At 41.3% G+C, this 16,428-nt stretch overlaps 1 protein-coding gene across 1 annotated transcript in view; it reads left to right on the top strand.

Annotated features, from left to right (window-relative positions):
• Positions 1–16,428, top strand: part of LOC118375277 (collagen alpha-1(XXIV) chain) — a 237,162-nt gene that overhangs the window by 72,316 nt on the left and 148,418 nt on the right. Inside the window, exons 11-16 of the mRNA XM_052462099.1 lie at positions 334–387; positions 1,027–1,071; positions 2,025–2,078; positions 6,316–6,360; positions 15,143–15,196; positions 15,715–15,759. Of these exons, the coding sequence (XP_052318059.1) occupies positions 334–387; positions 1,027–1,071; positions 2,025–2,078; positions 6,316–6,360; positions 15,143–15,196; positions 15,715–15,759 (297 nt within the window). The remainder of the gene's footprint in view (positions 1–333; positions 388–1,026; positions 1,072–2,024; positions 2,079–6,315; positions 6,361–15,142; positions 15,197–15,714; positions 15,760–16,428) is intronic.

Genomic DNA, 16,428 nt, shown 5'->3' with positions numbered 1-16,428 from the left:
CAAAATGCTTACTTGCTGGTTCCTTCTCCACAATGCAACAACAATAAGAAATAATAAAGATAAGAATATCAACATAAAGTAAATGCCTCAATAGAACTGAATAAACACTATTTAAAGTCCAATATTTACAAGTGTTTTGGGGAAGTGGGATTGGGAGGCAAGACTTTACATTTGTACAATCTGTCCAAATGATATCTTCCTTAGATGTTAGATATGATTATAAGACTTTATTAAGAGGTCTTACATGCTCATGACTTTGCAGTATACCTCCAGGTAAAGTGTTACACATGTCCAAACGGGTTCACCTGTAACTAATGTGTGTTTGTGTTTCAGGGTTTCATTGGTCCTCCTGGTATAGCTGGTCCACCAGGGCTAGAAGGGGAGAGAGTAAGTATCACCTTTTTATCTTTTAGTTAACCTTTATTTAACTAGGCAACCTTGATTCATATGTGCACCTAATTAAGTGTCTGTCAGGAATGATCCATTATGCTGTCTATTTGTATTAGGTCTAGGATGTAACCAAGACTACTGGTTAACTCACCATGTCAGTTCTACTCCTCTTGAACCTTCATGTAGAGGGTCGAGGGTCATAAACATAGGAAAACTCTGTATTTCATCTGTTTTGGAGCTATGAAGCAACAGGAAAATATGTGGTTAGCCTTGTTAATTGTAACTTATTTATAGATACAAATGTTTGCTGATACTTACAAAGCAGTTGATCCAAGTACATTGATCTCTCCTCTGGAAGTTCTTCCATAAGGACAATAAAATGTCTAATAACTACATTTTCCACATTGTTGTATGAGTGGAAAATATGCTCTTTGTAAACACTGTAGTACAGTGTTTATGATCGCCTAATACTCAGCTTGTTCTCTTAGCCTGGCAGTAGTGTCCAATCAAGAACATGCATTCATTTGTTCTGTGGGGGAGGTCTTTAGGATAGAATCTTTTCATATCAATTACTCAGTAAATGGCAGTCACTTTTCCACACCTGAGAGTTAAGTTACATTTTCCTTTTTTTCCCAGGGTATTCCTGGTCCGGTTGGGAAGAATGGTCCCAAAGGAAGACAGGTAATGGATCCCACTACACCCACACCACACAGCTTTGAACCCAGAGATATTACTGGAGAAGTGAAAGGGGAACATGCCACATTCATCTCTGTCAATAAATGTGATCCAAATTGTGGAAAAGTTATTTGCTATCAAGATGGTGGAAGGCTGGGGGTTAACTGGAGGGGGTTGAATCACTACACTACAGAGAAGGGGATGGGAAGGGAGAGGAGAAAAAAGGAGAAAATAGGGGAGGAGAGGAGGAGGCGTGAGGAGAGGGGAAAATACCGATGGGAAAGAAGGGTTACACAAACCCTAAACATGTATATCAGGTACTCCTAAAGAAGTAGTACTTTACCCTCAACACAGGAAGCCCGACATCATTTGTATGCTGTGAGTGTTCGCCGCTCATGTGCAAATTCACTCGACACAGTCAGTGACAAAATGTAAAAATCACACACAGACAAAGATAAAAGATTACCGGTACTCGTGAAATAAAAACAACCTCTGGGCAGGATGCCAACAACAGGAGTTTATGCGTAGCCTGGCATTTTGTTTGGCATTTGAGTGATTCTCTCTCAGTGCCAGTTAGGGTGGCATAGGAAAACAGTGTCTCAGATTTGTTATTTATTTCACCTTTATTTAACCAGGTAGGCAAGTTGAGAACAAGTTTTCATTTACAATTGCGACCTGGCAAGATACAGAGAGAGTAACCAAAGGCCTTACCTATGGAAGCAGGTAGCCTAGCAACAGGGGGTGAGGACTCATCAGAACATCCCACCATATGCAATAAAGATCATTGTGTAGGCAGGCAGGGAGGGCCAGCATCCTTTACACTGTTCCACCTGACAGGCCCACAATGAATAGAGATGATTACCTACGAGCGCTTGAATTTCTAAAGGAGTACCATAACTCATAACTGAACTGCCAAAACTGTGTAATGAATAACTTGTTGTTTGTTGTTTTGTGTCCAGGGAGTTGTTGGGGGTGTTGGTGAAAGGGGCTCTCCTGGTCCTGATGGTGACCAGGTAAGATCTACATCCCTCCTCCTCCTCTTAACCTGTTGCCAAGTTTGTTGTTCAATCTCTAGTAAAAACTCAGACCCTCCAGGAAGTATTTAGTGCAGCCCTGCTTTAGATGCCCTATGTCTTTTGATAGATTAGCTTTGCTGAGCTGGGCTGAACTGGGCTGGGCTGAGAAATGTAATGTGTATCCTGCTGTAGACAGAGGAGTTGTTCTCATTTGGCCTCAGAAATGCTAGGGATGACTCTATACAACCTCTGTATGGTTTAGATTAGAACACTCTCTGCACTGTCTATGTTTCTGGATCTGTGAGTATGCTTACACGCACACAATAATATGATTAGTCAGATTAATATAATAGATTTATTTAAATGTTTACATGCTTTGCAAGACAAATTATTCCTTAATCCTGTTTACGTGGACACATCTGAAATCAGGCTACTGATGGGACTTTGATAAATGCAGAAAATAACCAATCAAAATAGACATTCTACCACAGTGACCATGTTATTTTTGGGAACGCTATTTGATTCTGAGTTCGGACATATAAAGTTTATATATGAAAATGATTTCTAAGATGCATACTTTCAGTTGTTCCAAACTCACTACACTTGGGAAAAATAAGGAAGCTTGGATCTAACTTAGCCCATCTGTAAATAGCCCATCCATCCAACCAACCAACTACCTACCTCATCCCCATATTTGTTTTTGTTTTTCTGCTCTTTTGCACACCAGTATTTCTACTTGCACATCCTCATCTGCACATATCACTCCAGTGTAAATTGTAATTACTTTGCCACTATTGGCCTATTTATTGCCTTTCCTCCTTACTTCATTTGCACACACTGTATACATATTTTTCTATTGTGTTATTGACTGTATGATTGTTTATTCCATGTGTAACTGTTGTTTTGGTGGCACTGATTTGCTTTATCTTGGCCAGGTCACAGTTTTAAATCAGGACTTGTTCACAACTGGCCACCTGGTTAAATAAAGGTGAAATAAAAAATAAAAATAAAAGTGACAACCGAGATCACACTAATGTGACGTATTCAAAACACTACTATCAGAACCTATTTCAGTGTGAAGTTAAGATGTTGTTATACTGTATATTGTTTGTGTGTACTCAAACAAGAAATGGACACAAATGCAATTTATATAGTTTTATATTTCAACATACTTCATTACATCAAACAATAAGCACACATACAGTAAATATATTTTGCATATGCAAAGGAAGAAAAATATTCAAATGTGTACTACTGTACTGTATCTTAGATCAATTGTATAGATAAAGTGAACATTTACGTAATTAATTGAGCTTAGCTTGTGCTTGTAAATATACTGTATAGCTCTGGATGGATGAGCTCAGCCCAGGCCCAGCGGTCTGTAACGTCTTAGAGCTCAATGTGTTGAGATGATATGTAATCCATTAAGATTAGTGGGGATGTGTCGGGCAGAGTTCATTCAGAACAGCAGTTTGAGGGGATATCTGTATTGAGCGTGTCGGGCAGAGTTCATTCAGAACAGCAGTTTGAGGGGATATCTGTATTGAGTGTGTCGGGCAGAGTTCATTCAGAACAGCAGTTTGAGGGGATATCTGTATTGAGTTTGTCGGGCAGAGTTCATTCAGAACAGCAATTAGAGGGGATATCTGTATTGAGTGTGTCGGGCAGAGTTCATTCAGAACAGCAATTAGAGGGGATATCTGTATTGAGTGTGTCGGGCAGAGTTCATTCAGAACAGCAGTTTGAGGGGATATCTGTATTGAGTGTGTCGGGCAGAGTTCATTCAGAACAGCAATTAGAGGGGATATCTGTATTGAGTGTGTCGGGCAGAGTTCATTCAAAACAGCAAATAGAGGGGATATCTGTATTGAGTGTGTCGGGCAGAGTTCATTCAGAACAGCAGTTAGAGGGGATATCTGTATTGAGTGTGTCGGGCAGAGTTCATTCAGAACAGCAGTTAGAAGGGATATCTGTTTTGAGTGTGTCGGGCAGAGTTCATTCAGAACAGCAGTTAGAGGGGATATCTGTATTGAGTGTGTCGGGCAGAGTTCATTCAGAACAGCAGTTTGAGGGGATATCTGTATTGAGTGTGTCGGGCAGAGTTCATTCAGAACAGCAGTTTGAGGGGATATCTGTATTGAGTGTGTCGGGCAGAGTTCATTCAGAACAGCAGTTTGAGGGGATATCTGTATTGAGTTTGTCGGGCAGAGTTCATTCAGAACAGCAATTAGAGGGGATATCTGTATTGAGTGTGTCGGGCAGAGTTCATTCAGAACAGCAATTAGAGGGGATATCTGTATTGAGTGTGTCGGGCAGAGTTCATTCAGAACAGCAGTTTGAGGGGATATCTGTATTGAGTGTGTCGGGCAGAGTTCATTCAGAACAGCAGTTTGAGGGGATATCTGTATTGAGTGTGTCGGGCAGAGTTCATTCAGAACAGCAATTAGAGGGGATATCTGTATTGAGTGTGTCGGGCAGAGTTCATTCAGAACAGCAATTAGAGGGGATATCTGTATTGAGTGTGTCGGGCAGAGTTCATTCAGAACAGCAGTTTGAGGGGATATCTGTATTGAGTGTGTCGGGCAGAGTTCATTCAGAACAGCAATTAGAGGGGATATCTGTATTGAGTGTGTCGGGCAGAGTTCATTCAAAACAGCAAATAGAGGGGATATCTGTATTGAGTGTGTCGGGCAGAGTTCATTCAGAACAGCAGTTAGAGGGGATATCTGTATTGAGTGTGTCGGGCAGAGTTCATTCAGAACAGCAGTTAGAAGGGATATCTGTTTTGAGTGTGTCGGGCAGAGTTCATTCAGAACAGCAGTTAGAGGGGATATCTGTATTGAGTTTGTCGGGCAGAGTTCATTCAGAACAGCAGTTAGAGGGGATATCTGTATTGAGTGTGTCGGGCAGAGTTCATTCAGAACAGCAATTAGAGGGGATATCTGTATTGAGTGTGTCGGGCAGAGTTAATTCAGAACAGCAATTAGAGGGGATATCTGTATTGAGTGTGTCGGGCAGAGTTCATTCAGAACAGCAATTAGAGGGGATATCTGTATTGAGTGTGTCGGGCAGAGTTCATTCAGAACAGCAGTTGGAGGGGATATCTGTATTGAGTGTGTCGGGCAGAGTTCATTCAGAACAGCAGTTAGAGGGGATATCTGTATTGAGCTGGAAAAGTATGCTGCAGATGATCAACTTTGTTTCTTCTCCTGTTTGTTCTGAACCCTTTTATTGATTTAAAAAGCACTGTAAATACACTGTAAAACCCCTGTAAAAGCACTGTAAATACACTGTAAATACACTGTAAAACCCCTGTAAAAGCACTGTAAATACATTGTAAAACCCCTGTAAAAGCACTGTAAAAGCACTGTAAATACACTGTAAAACCCCTGTAAAAGCACTGTAATTACACTGTAAAACCCCTGTAAAACCCCTGTAAAAGCACTGTAAAACCCCTGTAAAAGCACTGTAAATACACTGTAAATACACTGTTAAACCCCTGTAAAAGCACTGTAAAACCCCTGTAAAAGCACTGTAAAAGCACTGTAAATACACTGTAAAACCCCTGTAAAAGCACTGTAAATACACTGTAAAACCCCTGTAAATACTCTGTAAAACCCCTGTAAAAGCACTGTAAAGCACTGTGAAGGCACTGTAAATACACTGTAAAACCCCTGTAAAAGCACTGTAAATATACTGTAAAACCCCTGTAAAAGCACTGTAAAAGCACTGTAAATACACTGTAAAACCCCTGTAAAAGCACTGTAAATACATTGTAAAACCCCTGTAAAAGCACTGTAAATACACTAAAACCCCTGTAAAAGCACTGTAAATACACTGTAAAACCCCTGTAAAAGCACTGTAAAACCCCTGTAAAACCCCTGTAAAAGCACTGTAAATACACTGTAAAACCACTGTAAAAGTACTGTAAAAACATTGCTTAATGTAGCCTTACAAGCAGTAAAGAAGAGAGTTGTGTAGTATGATTAGCTGTTTCTGGGTATGCCAGCCTGCATGATATAGTCATTTGGAGAAAAGCTTTATTATCCTGTGTGTGTGTGTGTGTGTGTGTGTGTGTGTGTGTGTGTGTGTGTGTGTGTGTGTGTGTGTGTGTGTGTGTGTGTGTGTGTGTGTGTGTGTGTGTGTGTGTGTGTGTGTGTGTGTGTGTGTGTGTGTGTGTGTGTGTGTGTGTATTTCTACCCTGTACTCATGATGTTCCTGTGCTCTTTTCCAGGGGCTTGCTGGAGGTGCTGGCATGGGGGGCTTTCCTGGCCTAAGGGTGAGTGTCACACAACATTGCATTACACACCATGTCTTAATTCATCTGTTGTGTTTTTATCAAGATCCAACATTTTTAGCTTTATGACATTGTGCGTTTAGTGTTGTAGAGGTTGACTACAGTAGAATCTTACCATGTAGTGTACATTCATTCATTTTCTCATTCATTCATTCTGGTATGTTTGATTTTGATGCAGTTCAGGGAAGATGGGATGCAGTAGGGCTGATGCTGTTGATTACGCTCTACAGTACTTCTCTCATACAGTCTATTATTAACACATGAAGCTAAACCCATATTTGTTTGTAGATTAGATGTTTTGTATACTGGGAGAGTTAAATGTTTGATGAATGGGGAATCTGCTCTGACTTGCTTTAATAAATGGAAATATCTAGCTAGTGCCAGTGCTTTCAGGCACCATGCAAATTCTCCAGCAGAGGTCATTTGTTTTGAATGGCAACAATATATTCCTCACCCTGCCTGCTACTGTGCAATGCTTAGTACTGCACCACGACCTGCCAAAGGCTTGTAGGCCTGTCAAGCCTTGGGCTGAGTGAGAGAGAGGGAGCACAGAGACAAAAGGAGAGAGAGAGGGGTGGAGTGAGAGAGGGAGAGGGAGCACAAAGAAAGCAAGAGAAAGAGAGAAAGAGAGAGGGAGAGAGAGAAATGTGGAGGGGAAAGAGAGAGACAGAGAGAGAGAGAGAGAGAGAGAGAGAGAGAGAGAGAGAGAGAGAGAGAGAGAGAGAGAGAGAGAGAGAGAGAGAGAGAGAGAGAGAGAGAGAGAGAGAGAGACAGAGACAGAGAGAGACAGAGAGAGAGACACTACTTAAACAGAGCAATACTCAATCATGAGGCATCAAAGCCAAAGGAACTGAGTAACATTAAGAAATGCTATAGATGGAAGGAATGCAGTTTGGAAACCTACCAAAAAACAATTAGGCAACAACAAATTCAATCCCTTTTAGACAATTTCCTGGGTAAAACGTTCCACTGTAATAGTGAAGGTGTAAACCTGGCAGTAGAAAATCTTAACAGTATATTTGACCTCTCAGCTTCCCTATCAAATCTAAAAATCTCAAATAGAAAACCTAAGAAAATTAACAATAATGACAAATGGTTTGATGAAGAATGCAAAAATCTAAGAAAGAAATTGAGAAACCTGTCCAACCAAAAACATAGAGACCCGGAAAAACTGAGTCTACGCCTTCACTATGGTGAATCACTAAAACAATACAGAAATACACTACGGAAAAAGAAGGAACAGCATGTCAGAAATCAGCTCAATGCAATTGAAGAATCCATAGACTCTAAACCACTTCTGGGAAAATTGGAAAACACTAAACAAACAACAACACGAAGAATTATCTATCCAAAATGGAGATGTATGGGTAAACCACTTCTCCAATCTTTTGGTTCTATAACAAAGAACAAAGAGCAAAAACATATACATGATCAAATACAGATCTTAGAATCAACTATTAAAGACTACCAGAACCCACTGGATTCTCCAATTACATTGAATGAGTTACAGGACAAAATAAAAACCCTTCAACCCAAAAAGGCCTGTGGTGTCGATGGTATCCTCAATGAAATGATCAAATATACAGACAACAAATTCCAATTGGCTATACTAAAACACTTTAACATCATACTTAGCTCTGGCATCTTCCCCAATATTTGGAACCAAGGACTGATCACCCCAATCCACAAAAGTGGAGACAAATTTGACCCCAATAACTACCGTGGAATATGTGTCAACAGTAACCTTGGGAAAATCCTCTGCATTATTATTAACAGCAGACTCGTACATTTCCTCAATGAAAACAATGTACTGAGCAAATGTAAAATTGGCTTTTTACCAAATTACCGTACAACAGACCATGTATTCACCCTGCACACCCTAATTGACAACCAAACAAACCAAAACAAAGGCAAAGTCTTCTCATGCTTTGTTGATTTCAAAAAAGCCTTCGACTCAATCTGGCATGAGGGTCTGCTATACAAACTGATGGAAAGTGGTGTTGGGGGTAAAACATACGACATTATAAAATCCATGTACACAAACAACAAGTGTGCGGTTAAAATTGGCAAAAAACACACACATTTCTTCACACAGGGTCGTGGGGTTAGACAGGGATGCAGCTTAAGCCCCACCCTCTTCAACATATATATCAACGAATTGGCGCGGGCACTAGAAAAGTCTGCAGCACCCGGCCTCCCCTGCTAGAATCCGAAGTCAAATGTCTGCTGTTTGCTGATGATCTGGTGCTTCTGTCACCAACCAAGGAGGGCCTACAGCAGCACCTAGATCTTATGCACAGATTCTGTCAGACCTGGGCCCTGACAGTAAATCTCAGTAAGACCAAAATAATGGTGTTCCAAAAAGGTCCAGTCACCAGGACCACAAATACAAATTCCATCTAGACACTGTTGCCCTAGAGCACACAAAAACTATACATACCTTGGCCTAAACATCAGCGCCACAGGTAACTTCCACAAAGCTGTGAACGATCTGAGAGACAAGGCAAGAAGGGCATTCTATGCCATCAAAAGAAACATAAATTTCAACATACCAATTAGGATTTGGCTAAAAATACTTGAATCAGTCATAGAGCCCATTGCCCTTTATGGTTGTGAGGTCTGGGGTCCGCTCACCAACCAAGACTTCACAAAATGGGACAAACACTAAATTGAGACTCTGCACGCAGAATTCTGCAAAAATATCCTCTGTGTACAACGTAAAACACCAGATAATGCATGCAGAGCAGAATTAGGCCGATACCCACTAATTATCAAAATCCAGAAAAGAGACGTTAAATTCTACAACCACCTAAAAGGAAGCGATTCACAAACCTTCCATAACCAAGCCATCACCTACAGAGAGATGAACCTGGAGAAGAGTCCCCTAAGCAAGCTGGTCCTGGGGCTCTGTTCACAAACACAAACACACCCTACAGAGCCCCAGGACAACAGCACAATTAGACCCAACCAAATCATGAGAAAACAAAAAGATAATTACTTAACACATTGGAAAGAATTAACAAAAAAACAGAGCAAACTAGAATGCTATTTGGCCCTACACAGAGAGTACACAGCGGCAGAATACCTGACCACTGTGACTGACCCAAAATTAAGGAAAGCTTTGACTATGTACAGACTCAGGGAGCATAGCCTTGCTATTGAGAAAGGCCGCCGTAGGCAGACATGGCTCTCAAGAGAAGACAGGCTATGTGCTCACTGCCCACAAAATGAGGTGGAAACTGAGCTGCACTTCCTAACCTCCTGCCCAATGTATGACCATATTAGAGAGACATATTTCCCCAGATTACACAGATCCACAAAGAATTCGAAAACAAATCCAATTTTGAAAAACTCCCATATCTTTTGGGTGAAATTCCACAGTGTGCCATCACAGCAGCAATATTTGTGACCTGTTGCCACGAGAAAAGGGCAACCAGTGAAGAACAAACACCATTGTAAATACAACCCATATTTATGCTTATTCATTTTATCTTGTGTCCTTTAACTATTTGTACATTGTATATATATATATATATATATGACATTTGTAATGTCTTTACTGTTTTGAAACTTCTGTATGTGTAATGTTTACTGTTAATTTTTGTTGTTTTTCACTTAATATATTCACTTTGTATGTTGTCTACCTCACTTGCTTTGGCAATGTTAACACATGTTTCCCATGCCAATAAAGCCCTTGAATTGAATTGAATTGAATTGAGAGAGAGAGAGAGAGAGAGAGAGGGGGAGAGAGAGAGAAAGAGCAAAATGGAGAGGGAGACAAAAATGGAGAGAGTGCAAGAGAGAGAGAGGAGAGAGAGAATCTCTATAATAAATGCAAGAAGTAAATGTCAAATTGGCTTTCTCCCCATCCATCGCACTACTGACCATATATACACCTTACACACACAAATTAATTAACATGGCCTCTCAAAAGAATTGGGCAAAATCTTTGCTTGCTTTATTGACTTTAATAAAGCATTTGATTCAATTTGCCACAAAGGGCTATTCTACAAAATTCTCCAAAGTGTGCTTGGTGGTAAGGTGGTGTTTATTAATGTAGGTGGGCTTGGTGGTAAGGTGGTGTTTATTAATGTAGGTGTGCTTGGTGGTAAGGTGTATGACTTAATAAAATATATGTACACAGAAAACAAGTGTGCAATAAAAATCAAAAACCAAAGAACATAATTATTTTCACAACGTCGAGGAGTGAGACAAGGCTGCAGTTTGAGTCCAAACCTTTTCCACATTTATATCAATGAATTAGCAGACATGTTGGACCATTCTGCAGCCCCAGGACTCACACTATTTAACACAGAGGTAAAATATCTGCTATATGCTGATGACTTGGTTCTTCTTTCACCAACCAAAGAAGGTCTTCAACAGAACCTTAACATTCTAGAGAAATATTGCCATGATTGGGCCCTGGCAGTATATTTCAAAATCTAAAATCATGATTTTCCAGAAAAACCCAGATGTCAGAAACACAAATATATATTCACCCTGAACAACATCATAATTGAACAGACTAAAAATGACTCATAACTTGGTCTGAGTGAAAGAGGGGGAGAAAGAGCACAAAGACAAAAATAGAGTGAGAGTTTCCTCAGCTATAATCACAGCAGCCGGACGTAATTCAACCTCTACACCGTAACTTACCTGTAAATTGACTTGACTACTGTTACAAGATGCCCACCAGGCATCTTGACTCAGATGAATGACTCTGACCTATCCCTACAAATCAAACTCTTCTCTCTGGACAGGACAGGACATGACTGGACATGGTCAGGTCAGGCTGCTGGAGGTTAGGCCTGCTGGGGAAAAGCAGCCACCTCTAATCCAGCTGTGACAGAAATTGGAGGCTACATTTGTAGGATACCGACACAGTAGTCCATGTAAAGTACACGTAGAGCACAAGAACTGTTTGTCAGAAGCTTCATGAAATGGGTTTCCATGGCCAAACAGCCACACACAAGCCTTAGATCACCATGCGCAATGGCAAGCGTCGGCTGTAGTGGCGTAAACTTTGCGGCAATTGGACTCTGGAGCAGTGGAAACGCATTCTCAGGAGTAATGAATCACGCTTCACCATCCAGACAAATCTGGATTTGGCAGATGCCAGGAGAACGCTATCTGCTCGAAGGCATAGTGCCAGCTGTAAAGTTTGTTGGAGGAGGAATAATGGTCTGGGCTGTTTTTCATGGATTCTTGCAAGGCCCCATAATTCCAGTGAAAGGAAATCTTAATGCTATAGCATACAATGACATTCTAGACGATTCTTTGCCAACTTTGTTCCAAGCCTAATTACCCAACACCAATGCCCGACCTCACGAATGCTCTTGTGGGTGAATGGACTCAAGCCCCCTCAGCAATGTTCCAACATCTAGTGGATAGCCTTCCCAGAAGAATGGAGGCTGTGATAGCAGCAAAGGCGTGACCAACTCCATATTAATGCCCATGACATTGGAATGAGATGTTCAACTTTATTGTAAGAGCAGGTACTTTACATGAAATATCTCTCAAGGATGATCTTGTGAATAACAGTGCGGAAGCTCAAAGTCCACAATGTCTCCCTGTCTGAAATCAGACAGATGAATGGATCATTACTTTCAAAGGCCTAATGTAGCCATCGTTAATGGTTTATAAGGCCTACATTTGAAGTCTGAAGTTTACGTACACTTAGGTTTTAGTCATTAAAACTCATTTTTCAACCACTCCACAAATGTCTTGTTAACAAACTATAGTTTTGGCAAGTTGGTTAGGACATCGACTTTGTGCATGACACAAGTCATTTTTCCATCAATTGTTTACAGACAGATTATTTCACTTCACTAATTCACTGTATCACAATTCCAGTTGGTCAGACGTGTACATACACTAAGTTGACTGTGCCTTTAAACAGCTTGGAAAGTTACAGAAAATAATGTCATGGCTTTAGAAGTGTCTGATAGGCTAATTGACATCATGTGAGTCAATTGGAGGTGTACCTGTGGATTTATTTCAAGGCCTACCTTCAAACTCAGTGCCTCCACAAATCTGGTTCATCCTTGGGAGCAATTTCCAAACGCCTGAAGATACCACGTTCATCTGTACAAACAATAGTATGCAAGTATAAACACCATGGGTCCACGCAGCCTTCATACCGCTCAGGAAGGAGACGTGTTCTGTCTCCTAGAGATGAACGCACTTTGGTGCGAAAAGTGCAAATCAATCCCAGAACAACAGCAAAGGACCTTGTGAAGATGTTGGAGGAAACAGGTACAAAATTATCTATATCCACAGTAAAATGAGTCCTATATCGACATAACCTGAAAGGCCGCTCAGCAAGGAAGAAGCCACTGCTCCAGAACCGCCATAAAAAAAGCCAGACTACGGTTTGCAACTGCACATGAGGACAAAGATCGTAGTTTTTGGAGAAATGTCATCTGGTCTGATGAAACACAAATATAACTGTTTGGCCATAATGACCATCGTTATGTTTGGAGGGAAAAGGGGGAGGCTTGCAAGCCGAAGACACCATCCCAACCGTGAAGCACGGGGGTGGCAGCATCATGTTGTGGGGGTGGTTTGCTGCAGGAGGGACTGGTCCACTTCACAAAATAGATGGCATTATGAGGACGGAAAATTATGTGGATATATTGAAGCAACATCTTAAGACATCAGTCAGGAAGTTAAAGCTTGGTCGCAAATGGGTCTTCCAAATGGACAATGACACCAAGCATACTTCCAAAGTTGTGGCAAAATGGTTTAAGGACAGCAAAGTAAAGGTATTAGAGTGGCCATCACAAAACCCTGACTTCAATCCCATCTCAAATTTGTGGGCAGAACTGAAAAGGCGTGTGTGAGCAAGGAGGCCTACAAACCTGACGCAGTTACACCAGCTCTGTCAGGAGGATTGGGCCAAAATTCACCCAACTTATTGTGGGAAGCTTGTGGAAGGCTACCCAAAATGTTTGACCCAAGTTAAACAATTTAAAGGCAATGCTACAATATACTAATTGAGTGCATGTAAACTTCTGACCCACTGGGAATGTGATGAAAGAAGTAAATGCTGAAATAAATCTTTCTCTCTACTATTATTCTGACATTTCACATTCTTAAAATAAAGCGGTGATCCTAACTGACCTAAGACGGAATTTTTACTAGGATTAAATGTCAGGAATTGTGAAAAACTGAGTTTAAATGTATTTGGCTAAGGTGTATGTAACCTTCCGACTTCAACTGCTTACAAATACTCTACGAATGCTCTATAAAGCCTTATAAGTTATAGGAGGTTTGTTTATATGATGACCATAGTGTGCCTACAGTAATGGCTGTCAGTACTGGGCTCTGTTACATCAGACACTTTGCCCCAGAGAAAGTAGGTCCCACTGCAGAGACAAATATGAATTCAGCTCTATGAATGTGGGACACTTCCGTCACGCTGGGTTTGGAATCACATATCCTCCAGCCATCGTTAATGGGAGAGGAACCCGGCTAGTGTGGCCATGGTGACCGATTCCTCATGTCACCCCGTCTGTGCCCCGCCCTGTGAGGAAGTCTTTTAAATTCACATTTCAAACAAATTGGTGGCATCTCCTCATGTGATTGATATCCATCTCTCTAACCTCACCATCACCCCCCACTTCAACCTCACCCCAACCTTATGCAGGAGGCAGAGAGAGAGAGAGACAGGAGACAGACATGCAGGCCAGACCCTGACTCGCCTCCATTCTTTCCTCATGCCTCCTGTTCTGTTCCAAAACTCTTCTTGTTGCTGCATATTTTTTCCTAGATTTTTACTTGAAGCATTGTGACCTAATTCTGGAGAGCTTCTATATAAACAAAATCGTGGCAGTGAGCCTGAATGCTGCTCGATTCTAAAGTTCAGCCATGAGGATCAGGTCTGCTTGGTGTTTGACAGACAGACTTGGTTGTCTTGTGTGGTTTGGTCTGCCATCCATTGTGTATCATTCTTTACTGATTGTCATGGTTTAATGATCCTTGTGATGGGAGAATGCACAGCTGGTGCAAGAACTGGGAAACTATTTCTCACGTGGCCTCTGACCATAAGATGAGTTGTAAGGAAAAATAGTTATTTCAAACAAACTACTGACAGCCTACACTATGTCTGGTTAAATAACTGGAGAACATGTAGAACAAAGATGTTTTTAATGGAGAACCACAACTGCAACTGTAGTCTCCATAAATACAACAGATGATTTAACAAACCAGTCCATGTTTTACAACTGCTTTCACTAATTGATCCTCGGCTGGTCTTATCATAACTGTTCTACGTAGTCATGATTTACCAAGGTACTCCTCATGTTTTACAATGTGAACAACCCTAAATGGTTTCCGTGAAAGCGGCTGATGGAATTCAAAGTCAATGTAATTACAATGATTAGAACCATTATTAGAATAATAATAATGAATCATGAACCGTGCAGTGCTAAAGAACATACAGTACAGTAGGTGTCTCTTTAACTGCCTGCCTGCAATAGAAGACTCCTTGTTCAGCAGCACAGAGTCCGGTCACTCCTACCATCTCCGTGTCGCAGCTAATTAGATATGATGTTCCTGTCCTGCGTCCGCTCACATGGGCGTTCTAACCCCAAACGGACTCTTTAGTGTCAGCACAGGAACAGCTTGGAAGTCATCATAGCTAGGTGTTGGCTCACAGGAATTCACGTTTCAAAATAATCCTCTGAAACACGTCCTTCAAAATCTGTCCCCATAAAACAGAGCATGTATAATATACACTGTATACTGCTCCTTCTCTCTACAGGGAGACCCAGGGCCTGAGGGACAGCGAGGACTGACTGGCATAGTGGGAACTATGGTAACTACAGACCCTCCTCTCTCCCCCTCATCCCCTCTCCTTCTCTCTCCTCCTCTCTCCTCTCCTTTCCTCTCCTCTCTCTTCCTCTCCTTGCCTCTCCTCCTCTCTCCTTTCCTCTCCTCCTCACTCCTCCCCTCAACTCCTCTCTCCTCCCCTCTCCTCTCCTATCCTCATCTATACTCTCCTCATCTCTTCTCTTCTCCTCGCTCCTCTCCTATCCTCCCCTCCTCTGTTCTCTCCTCTCCTTCTCTCTCCTCTCCTATCCTCCTCTCTCATCTCCTCTCTTCCTCTCTCCTTTTCTTTCCTCCTCTCCTCTCCTCTCCTCTCCTATCCTCTCCTCCTCTTTCCTCTCCTCTTCTCTTCTCTCCTCTTCTCTTCTCTCCACTTATTCTCTCCACTTATTCTCTCCTCTCAAGTAAATCATATATTATATCGGTCCCTGTATCTTCCTCTGTCTGTCCTCTTTTCAAAATGGCTGCCACTGAGGAGTCCCTCCTCTCTTGTTCTCTCTCTGACAGGGCCTGGCGGGAAAAGCGGGGCTGCCTGGATTGAAAGGTGATAAGGTGATCTAAATATTTATATTATTGTAGTGTATCTGGGAATGTCCTAGCCCAATGTGTGTATGAGTGGGGTGTGTGTCCAGTACATGGGGAGGATGATGGGATAGGATGGGAGTAGCTGAACAGAGGAATGATGATTTGATATGCACATACAGTACCAGTCAAAAGTTTGTACACACCTACTATGAAAACTATGAAATAACACATGGAATCATGTAGTAAACAAAAATGTGTTGAACAAATTTAAATATATTTGAGATTTGAGATTCTTCAAAGTAGCCAGCCTTTGCCTTCATGACAGCTTTGCACACTCTTGGCATTCTCTCAACCACCTTCATGAGGTAGTCACCTGGAATACATTTCATTTCAATCAATCAATCAATCAATCAATCAATCAATCAATCAATCAATCAAATGTATTTATAAATCCCTTTTTACATCAGCCGATGTCACAAAGTGCTCTACAGAAACCCAATTAACAGGTGTGCCTTGTTAAATGTTCAGTTGTGTAACTTCTTTAATTTATTTAATGCGTTTAGCCAATCAGTTGTGTTGTGACAAGGTAGGGGTGGTATACAGAAGATAGCCCTATTTAGTAAAAGACCAAGTCCATATTATGGCAAGAACAGATCAAATAAGCAAAGAGAAACAACAGTCCATCATTACTATAAG

Source organism: Oncorhynchus keta, chromosome 1 (assembly GCF_023373465.1).
Source record: "Oncorhynchus keta strain PuntledgeMale-10-30-2019 chromosome 1, Oket_V2, whole genome shotgun sequence".
In the NCBI taxonomy this organism is placed as follows: domain Eukaryota; kingdom Metazoa; phylum Chordata; class Actinopteri; order Salmoniformes; family Salmonidae; genus Oncorhynchus; species Oncorhynchus keta.
This window is presented reverse-complemented; position numbering and strand designations above follow the sequence as displayed.